The sequence below is a fragment of the Carettochelys insculpta genome, chromosome 10 (genome assembly GCF_033958435.1).
Source record: "Carettochelys insculpta isolate YL-2023 chromosome 10, ASM3395843v1, whole genome shotgun sequence".
NCBI classification, from domain to species: domain Eukaryota; kingdom Metazoa; phylum Chordata; order Testudines; family Carettochelyidae; genus Carettochelys; species Carettochelys insculpta.
Window position 1 is genome coordinate 4,001,094 of NC_134146.1, and position 15,122 is coordinate 4,016,215.

The 15,122-nt window shown below is 62.3% G+C and overlaps 1 protein-coding gene across 1 annotated transcript in view; it reads left to right on the forward strand.

Annotated features, from left to right (window-relative positions):
- The window catches only part of TRPM2 (transient receptor potential cation channel subfamily M member 2), a 46,568-nt gene extending 43,296 nt beyond the window's left edge, over positions 1–3,272 (forward strand). Inside the window, exons 30-32 of the mRNA XM_075003642.1 lie at positions 207–308; positions 1,277–1,393; positions 1,895–3,272. Coding sequence (XP_074859743.1) covers positions 207–308; positions 1,277–1,393; positions 1,895–2,020 — 345 coding nt within the window. The 3' untranslated portion in view covers positions 2,021–3,272. The remainder of the gene's footprint in view (positions 1–206; positions 309–1,276; positions 1,394–1,894) is intronic.
- Positions 3,273–15,122: the final 11,850 nt, after the last annotated feature.

Sequence of the window (15,122 nt, forward strand, 5' to 3'; positions counted from 1 at the left end):
CCAACCTGTGGCTCCTCACGCGCCTGAGGAATTCCTGCCGGCGCGTCCCCTCTCTCTTCTCCCGGAGACGGCCGGTGGGACGCTCCCGGCTGGTTCTTCAGCCCGGTCGTGGAACTCCTGCTTCCTTAGTAGCAAGCGGGAGGCCTTTGCTGCCGCTGGCTGGCTGTGCTGGCGGAGCCCAGACGTAAAGGTCCGGTCCTGTGCAGGGGTCGCTGGAGCCGGGGGAGTCGCTGCCGCGGAAGCTGAAGCAGGTGCTGAGGAGGGAGCTGTGGCCACAGTTTCAGATCCTGCTGAGTCAAGGTGTTGAGGTAAGCCCGGCTGGCCCTGGCTTGGGGATGCAGGAGGTCTGTTGCCATGTTGATAACATGCTGTGATGTAGTGGGGGATAGGTGTGTGCCTCGCAGAGGGTGTGGGGCTCCTGCTGAGGGTGACCAAGGCGACCAGGTGACACCTCTGGGCTGCAGACAAAGGGGGCAGTGGAGCCTGAGGGGTTTGAAATCGGGTGTTGGAAAGCGGTTGGTCTGGGTTGGGATACAGACAGAGAGAGAGAGAGACAAAGGAGGGGGCAAGGCCCTGGCTCCAGGGGCCCCTCGGGGCCTCGTCTCTCCAGCATGGATTGGACTGGCTGCCTTGGCTGGCTGCACTGACCCCTCTGTACGACGCCGTGCCCTGTTGGCTAATAAACCCGCTGCTCTCCTGCTGAGCGAGAGGCTCTCCTGCCTGCGGATGGGGTGCAGAGCCTGGGGGCCCCTGAAACCCACGAGACATGCCGGCCCCTCCCCCGCAGGTCGGGGTGGCCCCAGCAGGGCCCGGCTGTGGGTCTGCGTGCTGAGCGGTGGCAGAGTGTGGGGGACCGAGGCCAGGGGAAGAGCAGAACAAGCCCAGGTTGACCTGCAGGGCACAGCTCCCGCCGACGCCCCGCAGGACCGTCCCACGCCCGGGATGTTGGATGTGGGAGTGGGACTTTCCCACAGCCCTCACTCCAGCACCAGGAACAGCCGAAGTTCCCTAAAAGGCGGGGGCCTCCAGCACCCGAACCATGGCCACCCCTTCCCCCAGTGCCCACACCCACGCAACACCCCTTCACCCCCCTGCCTCTGCCCCCCGCGGCCCCACCTCCTGCTCCCTCCTCTCCGTCTCTCCCGCGCGGCTTGCCCTCATGGCTGGGGAAGGGTCAGGCCTGACCACCCCCCACCCCGAGCCAGGTCGCAGCTGACGCCTGCTAACACCTGCAACCCAAGGGGGAGCCCTGCCCAGCTGCCCCTCTGCCCCTCAGGCGTACAAAGGCTACGTCGACGACCCCAGGAACACGGACAACGCCTGGGTCGAGACCGTGGCCGTCCACGTGCACTTGGCTGATAAGAATGACATGCAGCTGAACCTGGTAAATGTTGTTTGGCCCCATCGCCGCCAAGCCCTGGCCTCGCCCCTGGGGTGGGGCTCAGCAGGCGTCTCCCCCAGGGCCAGCGCTAACACTCAGTCCAGGGCTTTGGAGGGTGCTGGTCCGAGCCACGGCGCATGGGGAAGGGCCCAGATCTCAGCCGTGTGGTGCTGTGGCCCCCTGCCCGCAGGTCTGCGGTCCTGCTCCCTCCTGCTTCTGCCGCATTCACACCCCCACGCACGCCCCGATCCCAGCCGGGCCACTGCTGTGCCCTGCAGGAGGGGGACCAGCTCATCCATGGCCAGGACATCCCCCCGGGACCCAGCTGTTGGCCAACACCGCCCGAGTCCCGTCGTCAGAACCTCGGTCGCTAGGGCGCACGCTAGGTCACACTAGCCAAGGCTTGGCAAGAACCACGGCCGGGCAGCCAGCCGCCCCGGGCCGGCTCGGCTGGAAACGCGCACTCGATAGCGATGGGACCCGGCCTGTAACCTCTTCCGCTCCCTCCCCCAGTTTCTCCAGGCCAGCAAGCCAGAGACGTGCATCCGGTGGCAGCTGGTGGACAGGAGAATGCCACTCTACACAAACCACAAGGAACTCCTGCAGAGGGTGACCGTCCTTTTGGGGGCCCATTACTGACGCTGCAGCCACCGCCGCCTGGTCCGGAGCCGGGAGAAGCGTCGCAGAGATCTGCCTGTCTGGGCTGCTGCTCCCCTGTTGCTCTAGGTGGGGGCTTAGGTGTCACCCTCCGGGCTCAGCAGGACCACGGGTAACCTGCCATGCTGCTTGACTCTCCTTCTTGCTCTCTTGGGTCCTTACGCGCGAGCCCTCCCCTGAGACTTAGGTGGCGGTGGCTTGTGCCAGGCCACCCCCAAGCAGAACCTGTCCCGGTGCGCAGCAAACTTGGCTGGCACCATCTCCTGTTGCTCCGGTGTTGGCCTGCAGCTGTACAGCGCCTGAGGCGCTAGCGGAGTTAGCCAGCAGCTGGGGACGTGCAAAGGGACCCCACAAAGGGGCTTAGCACCCATCGGCGTGCGCAGTGGCCTGGGTTTGCCATCCCGGGTGAAGAGCTCATCCCTGCTGTGTGGGGCTGCCTAGGACCAGGGCCAGGAACCCCGCAGTGCATTCCTAGCACTGCTGCAGCTTCTCTGAGGAGCGCGGGCCAGTCACCGAGCACAGGACTCACAGGGGTGCTTAGGCACCGATGATGTTGGGAGGGGTTCTGGGCACAGCTGAGGGGCAGGCAACCAAGCCTGGGTAAATTGCTTAAAACTGGGCCACTTACAGCCCAGGCTGAGGTATCCTGCTGAGGAAGGCAAACCATGCCAGCCACAAACGTCCCTCTGCCAGACCCCTGGCCAGCCAGAGCCACACAAACAACCGCCCAGGGTCCCCAGCTGCTCCGGACCCCCAGACCAGTCCCCCCGCTCAGGTGAGAGGCTAGGAAAGTCGCATCCAAACAGATTCTTCCGGCCCCAACGGGGCCAGCCGCAGTCCCAGGTGAGCGTGTACGTAGCTCTGACCCAAACCAGCACGCTTGGCCGGTCCTTTAGTTGCTAACAGCTCAGGGCTTATTAACAAAGAAGGAGAGAGAACCGCGTGTAGGTGGTACACTACAGCCATCAGTTAGAGCTATTGAAACGTTGCCGCCCAAGCAGGGTGGCGGCAGGCACGTGATAGCAAGGAATTCAGCCCAGGCGAGGGGCTCGCTGGTCTTTGTTTCTTGCGCTGGTCCTTAGACCAGCAACAGAGGTCCCGCTAATTTTTTTCCCTCTGTGTGTGGAATAATTTTATGTGCACTAAGGCAGGTGCAAATGTGTACTACCAATAGAAACACAGCTGCCGGCTGTGAGTGGCTGTCAGCTCCCAGGATAGCCGGATTAAAACCAGTTCCAAACAAACTACAAAAGCGTTTGCCTCTAAAGGTGCGTAGTGAGACGGTCTGTCCCTCCGTCTGCCCCTTCGCCAGCTGTGGGGCAGCGCACGGCAGTTTGGCTCCGTTCACCAAGGGCTTAAGGCACCGAAAGCCCAGATTTAGGTGCCTAAAGCCGAGTTGTAGTTCTCACAAATCCTGCAGCTGCCTCCAGGCATTTCACTGGCAGTAAAACGGTCCCTGGGCCAGGCACCAACGGTTCTGCCGCCGAGCCTGTGCCCGGCTGCCTCCAGCCCCCTGTGCGGCTGCCTGTCTCCCAGCACACGGCATGGACTGAGAGACGGGCGCTGCCTGCCTATGCCACGGGTGGGGCTGAATCCAGTAGGAGCGCCCTGAGCGGGCCCCACACAAGCTCCCACCAAGCAGCAGGGGCAGGGGGAGGAGCTCCTCAGAGCCCGGCGGTTCGGGCACGCCCCCCCCCATGGCCCTCCCCACTGATGACGGGATTTGACTAGGGAACTGTCGCCTCGGCACAAGGGCCTGGCACTAGCTGGTGGGGACCATCCCGCCAGCTCTCCCGCTGAAGCGTAGAGAAATAATCAGCGTCATGGGCCCAGCGCCTGGGTGACTGCACTAACCAGTAGGCGATACACTCACTCTCAGGCATGGGCGCTCTGTCGGCGTCTCTCCACCAGCGGGCAGCTTTAACCAGCGGGGCTGAGAGAAGCCCACAGCCGGTGAAGGGACAGATGGCTACTCTGATCCCTTCTCTTCGGGACGGGCTGTGGTCGTGACCCAGGGACTTTGATGGCCATGCCCAAGCCCATCGCTAGTCCTGCTGGGACTCTTTTCTGGTCAGCCTTCACCTGCTCAAACAGTTCCTCCCACCCCGAGCAGCGTGCGCAGAACCTCAGCCTCTTGCCTGACAGGCCCCAGCGCAGCGGGTTTGCGCGGTCACGGAAGGGGACAGGTGACGTTCTCTCTGAACCCCCTGCAACTGGCCTTCTCATAACCGGTCATCGCGGCGCGCGGTCCCAGGCCAGGGGTGCGCGGGTCACCAGGCACAAGCGGCCGCCTGAAATGGTGGCAGTCGTCGGTTTAGCCTGAAAACACAACACGCGAGCGCCTGCCGTGCATGGGAGCAGAGCTGAAGATCTGCAGCTTCCCCCAGTAAACCCCTTTGCCTGGTGACAAGGGCTTCAGGTCAGGGCCTAGGCTAGCTGTCTGCAGAGCTGTTGAGCTGGGAGCCGGCACACCCTACCCAAAGGCTTTGCGTACGAGTTCCTAGGTGGCTGCTTGCTCCAGTACAGAAGTGGCTGGGCACGGCTGGAGCACACAAGAAGCCTCGGTCAGAGCTCAGCAGGGCCACCTTCCTGCTTCTCTGGCCTGGCTTTCGCTACAAACACCATCTGATCCTTCCGCCTGGCACGGGCCCTCAGACTGGCCATCTGGGCTGTCTTGGCATCGGCGAAGGCACCAGCATGCTTAACAAGGACGCAGACCGTCCATGTGTGCAGAATGGGACCCAGGCAGCTTGCGTCTACACAGGTGTGATTCCATAGAACAATGCCTGAGGTGCAGCCTTTCAAGTGAGAGGAAACTCAGCCCCAGCCTCTCCGCGCCCCCCCACGAAGCCGTCTTTGCCTGCTCACCTGCCCTGCCTCCTCCGGGGCTGGGCTGAAGCCCGCAGGCCATAAGGACATGCAGTGGCCGTGTGGCAGCCCCCCGGAAGGGATGCCATGACCTCGGCCTGACCTCTGGGCAGCGACCGGGAAATAATCATAGAATCCAAGTGCTGGAAGGGGCCTCAGGAGGTCATCGAGTCCAGCCCCCTGCTTCAAGCAGGATCAACCCTGTGATGGGGTTCAGGGGTCCCCCTGCACTGCACCCCGTCCGCTGGTAGGAGAGACTCTCACTCAGCAGGTACAACACCAGGTTTATTAGGCAACAGATGTCCAGTTTGTCACAGAAGCAACAGCATAGCCGCCAGAGACAGTCCTTCCAACCTGTCCTGGGGGGAAGACCCCGAGGGGTGCCCCTCTGGGGTGTAGCTTTCCCCTCCTCAGGCTGGCTGCCTTCCAGCTCTCCCTTCTCCTCGCCTCTAACTGCCGCCCCCGATTCAAAACAAAGCTCAGCTCCTCCCTGCTCTTTGTTCAGGCAGAGGTGTTATCTGCCAGTTGTAGCCCCAGAGTCATCCTTAGCCACTGGGAGCTGCTGCTTGCCTGGGACATCCAGCCTGACTCACACATGCACCCCCCCCACTCCATCACATCTCTCCCCCCTTCCAGACCACACTGAGCGGGGTCACTTAGCCAGTGACCTGGGGAAGTTCGGGGCCCTCCCTGCGTGACAGGGCATCGGCTATGGTGTTGTTGCTCCCCTTGACATGGACCACCTCCATGTCGTAGTCCTGCAGGAGCAGACTCCACCGCAGGAGCTTGGCGTTGGCCCCTTTCATGTGATGCAGCCAGGTCAGGGGTGAGTGATCGGTGTACACGGTGAAACGCCATCCAAACAGGTACGGCTGCAGCTTCCCCAGCGCCCACACCATGGCCAGACATTCCTTCTCTATGGCCGCGTAGTTCTGCTCCCAGGGCAGCAGCTTCTTACTCAGGTACACAACGGGGTGTTTCTCCCCTTTGTCATTCACTTGCATTAGCACCGCCCCCAGCCCCACGTCTGAGGCATCGGTGAACACCAGGAAGGGCTTGTTGAAGTCTGGATTTGCCAACACTGGGGCCCTGACCACAGCCTCCTGCAGCGCGCAGAGGGCCTCTTGGCACTGCTCGGTCCAGACCACCTTGTCAGGCTTTCCCTTTTTACATAGCTCCGTGAGGGGGGCTGCGATGGAGCTAAAGTGGGGCACCAACCTCCGGTAGTACCCCGCCATCCCAATGAAGGCCTGGACCTGTTTCTTAGTCTGGGGTGTTGGCCAATCTCTGACAGCCTCCACTTTAGCTGGCTCTGGCTTTAAGCAGCCGCTGCCCACCTTGTGGCCCAGGTAGGTCACCTCAGCCATTCCCACCTTGCACTTCCCTGCCTTGATAGTCAGACCGGCCTTCTGGAGTCGGTCCAGCACCTGCTTGAGTTGGGACACATGGTCCTCCCACGTCTGGCTGAAGATGCAAATGTCGTCCATGTAAGCCAGGGCAAAGCTCTCCATCCCTTTCAGTAGCTGGTCCACCAGACGCTGGAAGGTAGCGGGTGCCCCCTTGAGGCCAAAGGGCAGGACCAGGAACTCGTAGAGCCCCACAGGAGTGATGAAAGCCGACTTCAGCCGGGCATCTTGGTCTAATGGCACTTGCCAGTACCCCTTGGTGAGGTCTATGGTGGTGAGGTAACGGGCTCCCCCCAGCTTGTCTAAAAGGTCATCAGGCCTGGGCATGGGGTAGGCGTCCGAGACAGTGATGGCGTTAAGCTTGCGATAGTCCACACAAAACCGAACAGACCCATCTTTTTTAGGGACTAACACCACGGGAGAGGCCCAGGGGCTGGACGAGGGTTGGATCACCCCCAGAGCCAGCATGTCTTCAACCTCCCGCTCTATGTCCTGAGCCGTCCTCCCTGTGGCTCTGAATGGCACACACTTGATAGGGCCGTGGGTGCCTGTCTCTATTCGGTGGACAGCCAGGTCAGTGCGTCCGGGTCTGTCCGAGAACAGCTGTTGATGCGAATGCAGCACCTCCTTGATCTCCGTCTGCTGGGCAGGGGTCAGCTGGTCTGAGAGGGGAATAGACTCCAGCAAGGAGCCGGCTCCAGTCCTTGTGAGTAAATCCACCAAGGGATCATCCCCCTGCCCCTCCCAGTGTCTGCACACGGCCAGCACCAAGTTCTGCCTGTCCCAGTAAGGTTTCATCATGTTCACATGATAGACCCGGTGGCTGTGGGCCCGGTTCGACAGTTCCACCACGTAATTCATGTCATTTAGCTGTTTGACGACCTTGAAGGGCCCATCCCAGGCCGCTTGCAGCTTGTTCCGCCGCACAGGTAGAAGGACCATCACTTGATCCCCGGTGGCATAGGCTCGGGCCCTGGCGTTACGGTCATACCAGACCTTTTGCTTCCTTTGGGCCATGGAGAGGTTCTCCCTGGCCAGGCCCATGAGCTCGGTGAGTTTTTCCCGGAAGGTCAGTACATACTGTACCACTGACTCCCCTTCAGGAGAGGCCGTCCCCTCCCACTCTTCTCTGAGCAAGTCCAAGGGTCCCCGTACCCTCCTTCCATACAGCAGCTCAAACGGGGAGAACCCCGTGGATTCCTGGGGCACCTCCCTGTATGCAAACAGCAGGTGGGGTAAGTACTTGTCCCAGTCATGGGGGTATTGATTCATGAAGGTTCTCAGCATCTGCTTCAGAGTCCCATTGAACCTCTCCACCAGCCCATTGGTCTGCGGGTGGTAGGCTGTGGCCCAGGTGTGCCGGACCCCACACTTGTCCCACAAGCTTTGCAGTAGGGCCGACATGAAGTTGGACCCCCTGATCTGTGAGGACCTCCTTGGGGAACCCCACTCTGCTGAAAATGGACAGCAGTGCATCCGCCACGGTGTCAGCATCTATAGAGGTCAAGGCCACTGCTTCTGGGTATCGCGTGGCAAAATCTACCACTACCAAAATATATTTCTTCCCCGAACGCGTTGCCTTGCTGAAGGGGCCCACTATGTCTATAGCCACTTTCTGGAAAGGCTCCTCTATGATGGGCAGTGGCCTCAAGGCAGCTTTCCCCTTGTCCCGGCTCTTCCCCACCCTCTGGCAGGGATCGCAGGACAGGCAATACAGACGGACAGCTGCAAAGATCCCTGGCCAGAAAAAGTTCTGTAACAACCTTCTCCTGGTGCGGTGGATCCCCTGGTGTCCTGCGAGCGGGAAATCATGGGCTAGGTACAGCAGCCTGCGCCGGTACTTTTGGGGAAACACCAGTTGCCTCTGGACCTTCCATGGCTCCGCTTTGCGTCTGGGAGCCCATTCCCGGTACAGGAATCCCTTTTCCCACAGGAATCTCTCCTTGCAGCCCTCCCCCAGCTGTGGAGCTGGGCTGAGACTGGCCAGTTCCCTCAGCTTCTGCAAGGAGGGGTCTCTCTGCTGCTCTGCCTGGAATTCTTCCGCTCGGGCAGGAGCGGAAGCTACTTCCCCATCCCTGCCTGGCTCCAGCATCCCTGGCCTGTGAGATCTGGTTTTTGGGGGCCCCCTTTCTCTCAGGGTTGGCCCCTGTGGCTCCTGTGACTTTGGCTGGGCCTGTACCCCTGAGTCTGGGGAGCGCACCCCTCGTTTTCTTTGGCTACGGGTCAGGACCAGGGCACGAGGGCGTTCACCTTGCCAGTTCTCCAGGTCAGCCCCCATCAGTACATCTGCCGGCAAATGGCTGTGCACGCCCACTTCCTTGGGGCCTTCCTTCTTCCCCCATTTCAGGTGCACCCTCGCCATGGGCACCTTGAAAGGGGTCCCATCAATTCCTGTTATCGTCAGGTGGGAATCGGGTATCATGCAGCCCGGTGCCACCACCCCGGGTCGGGCCAGCGTCACGTCAGCACCTGTGTCCCAGAACCCCGTGACCTTTTTCCCGTCTACCTCGAGGTGTTTGAGACACTTGCTCCACAGAGGTAGCGCTGCCCCCACTCTGTAAACTGGCCTCTGAGCATTTGGTCCCCCTGAGGAGCTGGTCTGTGGGGCGGATTCGGCCCAATCCGAGTGCCCATTGTCAGCACCACCCGCCTTGGCCGCCAGCCCCTCTGACTTCTGGGACCCCACCCAGTTGACTCCATGACCCCCCGGCCTGCTCAACCTGTCTGGGAGCCTGGGGCACTGGGCTGCTCTATGCCCCTTTCGCCCACAGTGATAACAGCCTGGGTCTTGTTGTGTCCCTCGGGCCGGCTGCTCTGTCCGGGCTCTGTTTGGCTCTCTGGGGGGTGGGTGGCTGGCCCCTCTTTCCTGGGCTTGCCCAAGAGGTGGTCCCCTCTGTCGTACAGTTAGGGACCGGTCTCTCTCAGATTCTCGGTTTCTCCAGGACTCCCTCTCTCTCCGGGACTCCCTCTCTTTGTGGGGCTCACTTTCAAACCTGGCCTGGCTGTTTGTGAAGTCATCTGCCAGTTTCCCTGCATTGTGTGAGTCCCCTGGCTTCCGGTCCACGAGCCACACCCTCAGGTCAGGTGCGCACATCTCGTAGAATCGCTCCACGACCGCCAGCTCGATCAGGTCCTCTACGGACTGGACTCCCATTCCGAACGCCCACTTCTGGTAGTATTGCTTCAGGCGGGCGGTTGTATCTACATGGGTTTCCTCTGGCCTCTTCTGCGCCTCCTGGAACTTCTTCTTGTACATCTCCGGAGTCAGCCCGAACTTATGCAGCAGGGCCTGGTTGAACCGTTCATAGTCCCCAGGCTGCAGCCCCACCAGCTGGCTGAGCACCGCTGCGCCCTTCTGGCCCAGCAAGGGGGTGAGGTGCCGGAGCCACTCATCTGGGGGAACCTCATGCAACTGACAGGCTCGCTCAAAGGCGGTAAGGAACTCGTCCATGTCCCCTGGGTCCTGACACTGGGCCAGCACACGTGTCTCCAAGTGACTGGCCACCCCGAGCCGTCTGGCCCTCTCCCCGCTTACCGCAGCTGGGGCCTCTTGGCGTCTCGCCTCTGCCATGGTTCGCTCATGCTCCCGCTCTCGCTCTCTCTCCTCACGCTCTCTTTCTCGTTCCTGGCGCTCGTGCTCACGCTCTCTTTCCCGTTCCTGGCGCTCACGCTCACGCTCTCTTTCCCGGTCCTGGCACTCCAGTTCCTTTAATTTCACCTCGAGTTCCAGCCGTCGCAGCTCTGCGGCGGGGGACTCTGCCCGCGATGGACCACCGCTAGCTGAGCGCGACCTGGTGGGCACCGCATCTGTGTGACGGCGTCGAGCCCCTCCTCCTGTCGCAGAATCCGAAACGCTTCCCGAGGCTGACCGGCCACTTTCTGCCGGGACAGGCTCTGCCCCCCCGGATCGGTCATTCTCTTCCAGCTGTGCAATCAGTTGGGCCTTGGTCGCCTTCCCCACGGTCAGGCCCCTCTCTCTGCACAACACCGCTAGCTCTGCCTTCAGGAGTCGGGTATAATCCATCTCCCCGCTATCTCCCGGGGTATCCACTCACCAGCAGCAGCTGCAGGAATGGCTCTGTTCCCCCTCTGGCTCTTGTGAGACTCCTTCCTTCTCTGGTGCTCAGTCAGCCACTGCTGGGAGCTCATCCGTGGGTGCAGTGCATATCCCACTCCTGACACCAGTGTGATGGGGTTCAGGGGTCCCCCTGCACTGCACCCCGTCCGCTGGCAGGAGTGACTCTCACTCAGCAGGTACAACAGCAGGTTTATTAGGCAACAGATGTCCAGTTTCTCACAGAAGCAACAGCATAGCAACCACAGACAGTCCTTCCAACCTGTCCTGGGGAGAAGACCCCGAGGGGTGTCCCTCTGGGGTGTAGCTTTCCCCTCCTCAGGCTGGCTGCCTTCCAGCTCTCCCTTTTCCTAGCCTCTCACTGCCACCCCCGATTCAAAACCCCTCTCAGCTCCTCCCTGCTCTTTGTTCAGGCAGAGGTGTTACCTGCCAGTTGTATCCCCAGGGTCATCCTTAGCCACTGGGAGCTGCTGCTTGCCTCAGACATCCAGCCTGACTCACACATGCACTCCCCCCACTCCATCACAAACCCCCACTAAGGTATCCCAGCCAGGGCTTTGTCCAGCCGGGACTTCAAAACCTCTAGGGGTGGAGAATCCACCACCTGTCCCAGTAACACATTCCAGTGCCTCACCACCCTCCTGGGGAAGTAGTTAAAGAACATGAGAACGGTCCATCCAGCCCAGTAGCCTGTCTGCCGACAGTGCTCAATGTCAGGTGCCCTGGTGGTGCGGCGGGGGGGGAGCGGAACCAAAAACAACGATCAAGTGATTTCTCCCCTGCCATCCATCTCCAGCCTCTGACAATCAGAGGCCAGGGACACCATTCCTACCCTTGGCTAATAGCCTTTTATGGACCAAACCTCCATGAATTTATCTAGCTCTTTCTTAAAGTCTGTTACAGTCCCAGCCTTCACAGTCTGCTCTGGCGAGGAGTTCCACAGGTTAACTATGCGCTGAGCGAAGAAGAACTTTCTTTTATTAGTTTTAAACCTCCTATCCATTAATTTCATTTGGTGTCCTCTAGTTCTTGTATTATGGGCACAAGTAAATAACCTACTTATTCACCCTCTCCACACCTGTCAGAATTTTATATACCTCTATCACGGCCCCCCTCAGCCTCTTTTCTAAACTGAAAAGTCCCAATCTTCTTAGCCTCTCCTCATACGGGACCTGTTCCAAGACCCTAATCATTCTAGTTGCCCTTTTCTGAACCTTTTCCAGTGCCAGGATATATTTTTAGGTGAGGAGACCACATCTGCACACAGTATTCAAGATGTGGGTGTACCATAGCTTTATATAGGGGCAGTAAGATACTCCTTGTCTTATTTTCTGTCCCTTTTTAAATGATACCTAACATCCTGTTTGCCTTTTTGACGGCCTCTGCACAGTGTGTGGATGTTTTCAAGGAACTATCCACGATAACGCCAAGATCTCTTTCCCGATTAGTTGTAGCTAAATTAGCCCCCGTCATATTGTAAGTTTAGTTGGGTTATGTTTTCCGATGTGCGTTACCTTACACTTACCCACAGTACATTTCATTTGTACACAGTACAACATTTGTACACAGTACATGTCATTCATTTCATATCTCATAGGTCTTGTGCTCCAGCCCCTTGATCATTTTTGTTGCCCTCCGCTGAACCTGCTCCAGCAAATCCACATCCTTTTTATACTGGGGGGCCCAAACCTGGACACAATATTCCAGATGTGGCCTCACCAGTGCCGAATGCAGGGGAACAACCACCTCTCTAGACCTGCTGGAAATGCTCCTCCGAGTGCACCCCGGGATGCCCTTAGCCCAGCCGAGGCTCAGAAGCGCAGGGCTGAGCCTCACACGCGGGTGTCCCAGCTGAGGCGTTGGGCTGGCCCACAAGCCTGGCTGGCTCGGGCAGGGTCTCCGCTTGGGTTTGACAAAGCCAGGCCGCTCTGCGCCCCGGAGCTTGGGAAGCCGAAGCCGCGGACAGGCACCGCCACCCACGCCGCTGTCTGCAGCGCCTGCAAGGCCAGCCAAGCTGTGACCCCCATCGGCGCCAGCCCCCGCCACTGCGCCCTGCCTCGGGCTGCGGGCGGCGGGGAGGAGGGGCAGGCGCAGCGCTGACGCGAGCTGCCTGGGGTGCCCCCACGCCGGAGCGAGCAGTGCGGCCCCCGGGGGAGTCTCTGCTCGTCCCCTCCTACGGTCTCATGGGGCGGTCCCCCCAGCACGTGGGGCGTCCGGGAAGGGCCCCTCGCCGCCGGCAGGCCGGGGCCTTGCTCCGGGGCATGTGCCGCCTGCGCATCCCCCAGTCTGGCCTCCCCCGTGGGCGTCACCACGGCTCCTGAGCAGCGGCGGGACGAATCCAGGCCTGGCCCCGCCCCGGCCACCACCCTGCCTGGGCCCTTGGCACAGAGGGGAGCTGTGCTGTGGGGCAGCCGGGCAGGACGGGAGCCGGGTCGCTGGGGGTCAGGGCTGATGGGAGGCGCAGAAAACTGTGGCCTTGCCCCACGGAGCCCAGAGCTGCTGGCTCCAGAGAGGGGACCCGCGGGGCGCAGAGGGCTGGCCGGCTGGGGCTCACTGGGAGGTGCCCGTGGTCAGACCCAGGCTAGTGCCAGCGGGCCGAAGGGGACAGAGCCAACCTCGGCCAGCCCGAGCGGCACACGGAGAGGACGGGAGGGCGAGCCAAGCCCTAGAGCTCCGAGTGCCAGGCCGGCTCGGAGCCGCAGCTCTGCCCCTGCGTGGCGGGGGACGCGGCGCACCGCCCGTCTGTGCCGTTGCTGGGGTCCGGGCCTCGCCGCCCTTGCCGCCTGGGGCTGAGACTCCAGCAGGGAGGCCTGGGCCGTTCCCAGAGCCAGGGGAGCCCCTGGCCCCGCCAGTCTCTTGGGAGCCGTCGAAATCTCCCCACCCCCCGGGAGATGAGCCCACGCTGCAGCCAGAAATGCGGAGGGACTCCGAAAGCACCCGAGCGACAGCCGCTGCACCCCTGCCCGCCTGCTGCCGACTGCCCGCGACGCGCGCCCGGCGCCTGGCGGCACCAGGGGCCTGCGGGGCTGCGGGGGCGCTGAGCAGAAGCCGAGTTATTACGAGGCTGTCCCTTTAACAGACGCCGCGGATGCTCGGGGAGGATGCCGGTGACAGGCAGAAGCTGTCCAATTGCAGCCCAGCTGCCAGGGGCAAAGGGAAGCAACAGCGATGCGGCCATGAGGACCCATCCGACAGCAACAAGTGACGGGGGCGCCGCAGGCCGGAGGGACAGGCTCGCGCGCGGGCGTGGCAGCTGAAGGGCACTCGCCCCCCCCACCCCGGCTGCAGCTCGGCCCAGGTGAGGGGCCTGGTCCTTGCTGGCTTCGCCAAGGCGGCAGCGCAGCTGGCAGGCCAGGTGGCTAACAGCGCCCTGCCGCAGCTGGGCCGAAGCACCCGCCCTGCCAGCCACGCGGGCCCTTCCCAGCCCGGGCCGAACGCGCTCGCCCCAGGCGGCGCAGGGACGCGCAGGCGGCTGCTGGGAGCGAAGCGATGGCTCCGCGGGAGACGCAGCCGGGCGGAGTCGGGGGTCGCTGCGGCGGGACGCTGCCCCGGCTGCTCTCCGAGCGAGCTTTCCGCTCCGGGCCTGGCGGCCGCCTCTGCGCGCCGCTCTGAGCGCAGCCGCCCGCCCGGCGGGGGCTGACCCGGACGGGTTGTGCGCCTGGGCCGCCCCGGCGCAGAAGGGGCTGCGGGAGTCAGCCTGGCCCAGAGCCACTGAGGCAGCAAACCCCTTTCGCGTGAGCACGTGCGCGAGCCCCGGCCTCTTTCAGCCGGTCTTGAATCACGGGCTTCGGCGCTGGGCGGGCCGGGGACCCGCTGGGGAGCGGCGCCGCCTCTCGCCCCTGCCGGGGGGCTGGACTGGACGGCGCAGCCGCAGGGGAGCGAGCCCCGCGCGTGGGGGCTGCAGCAGGGGAACGCTGCGGCTGTGCTGGGCAGGACGGCCGGGGGCCTTGCACGGCTGAGCTCTGCCCCTGGGGGAAGCTGTTGGTTCTTGTAACTTGTGCCGGGGCTGCCCGGAGCCCGGGGCAGCTGATCGCCCTCAGCAGCGCTTTAATGCAGCTCAGCCAGCGCGCTCCGTGCCGAGGCCCAGCTGAGGAAAGCTGGGCCAGGCCCCGGCGGGTGTTTGTCCAGCGGGGCAGCGCGGACCAGAGAGGGGCGCAAAGCGCGCGGGCCGCTCTGTGACCACCCCTCGCAGATCTGAGGACTCTTCCGAGCCCTCCGCGGGAGTCAGCCTGCCCCGTTGTCTGCCCGGTCAGGGTTCCGAACCCGCTGAGCCCGGGTGCGTCTCTCTCAGGCGCCCAGCGGTGGGAATAAACGGCCCATTTTCGAGCCGGAGAGAAGCAGATAGAGGTGTCACCGCGGGGCTCGTACTGGGCTGGGACCGGAGCTGCCAGGGCTGTCGGAAACCTCGCTGGGCCTCGGTCGGGGGAGCTGGCTCTGGGCCCCTGGAATCGACAGAGCTGAGACGACACGGTTAGGGGAAGGGCTCCCGGGTAGCGGCTTAACCCAGGGCTGGCGTTGCCGCCGCAGGTCCCACGCACACAGAGATCTAAGGGCTTCACAATGTCCAGAGAGATCGTGTCAATTCCCCCTCCCTCTTTTTCCTGCCAGCAACAAAGAGCAGCCGCTGGAAGGCGAGAGCGCGTGACTTGTCTCCAGCGAGCTCCCGCGCGCACCTGGAGAGAGATGGGCTTGAGCGAGCGCCGGCGAAGGCCAACACCCCCCCAGCAGCCATGAG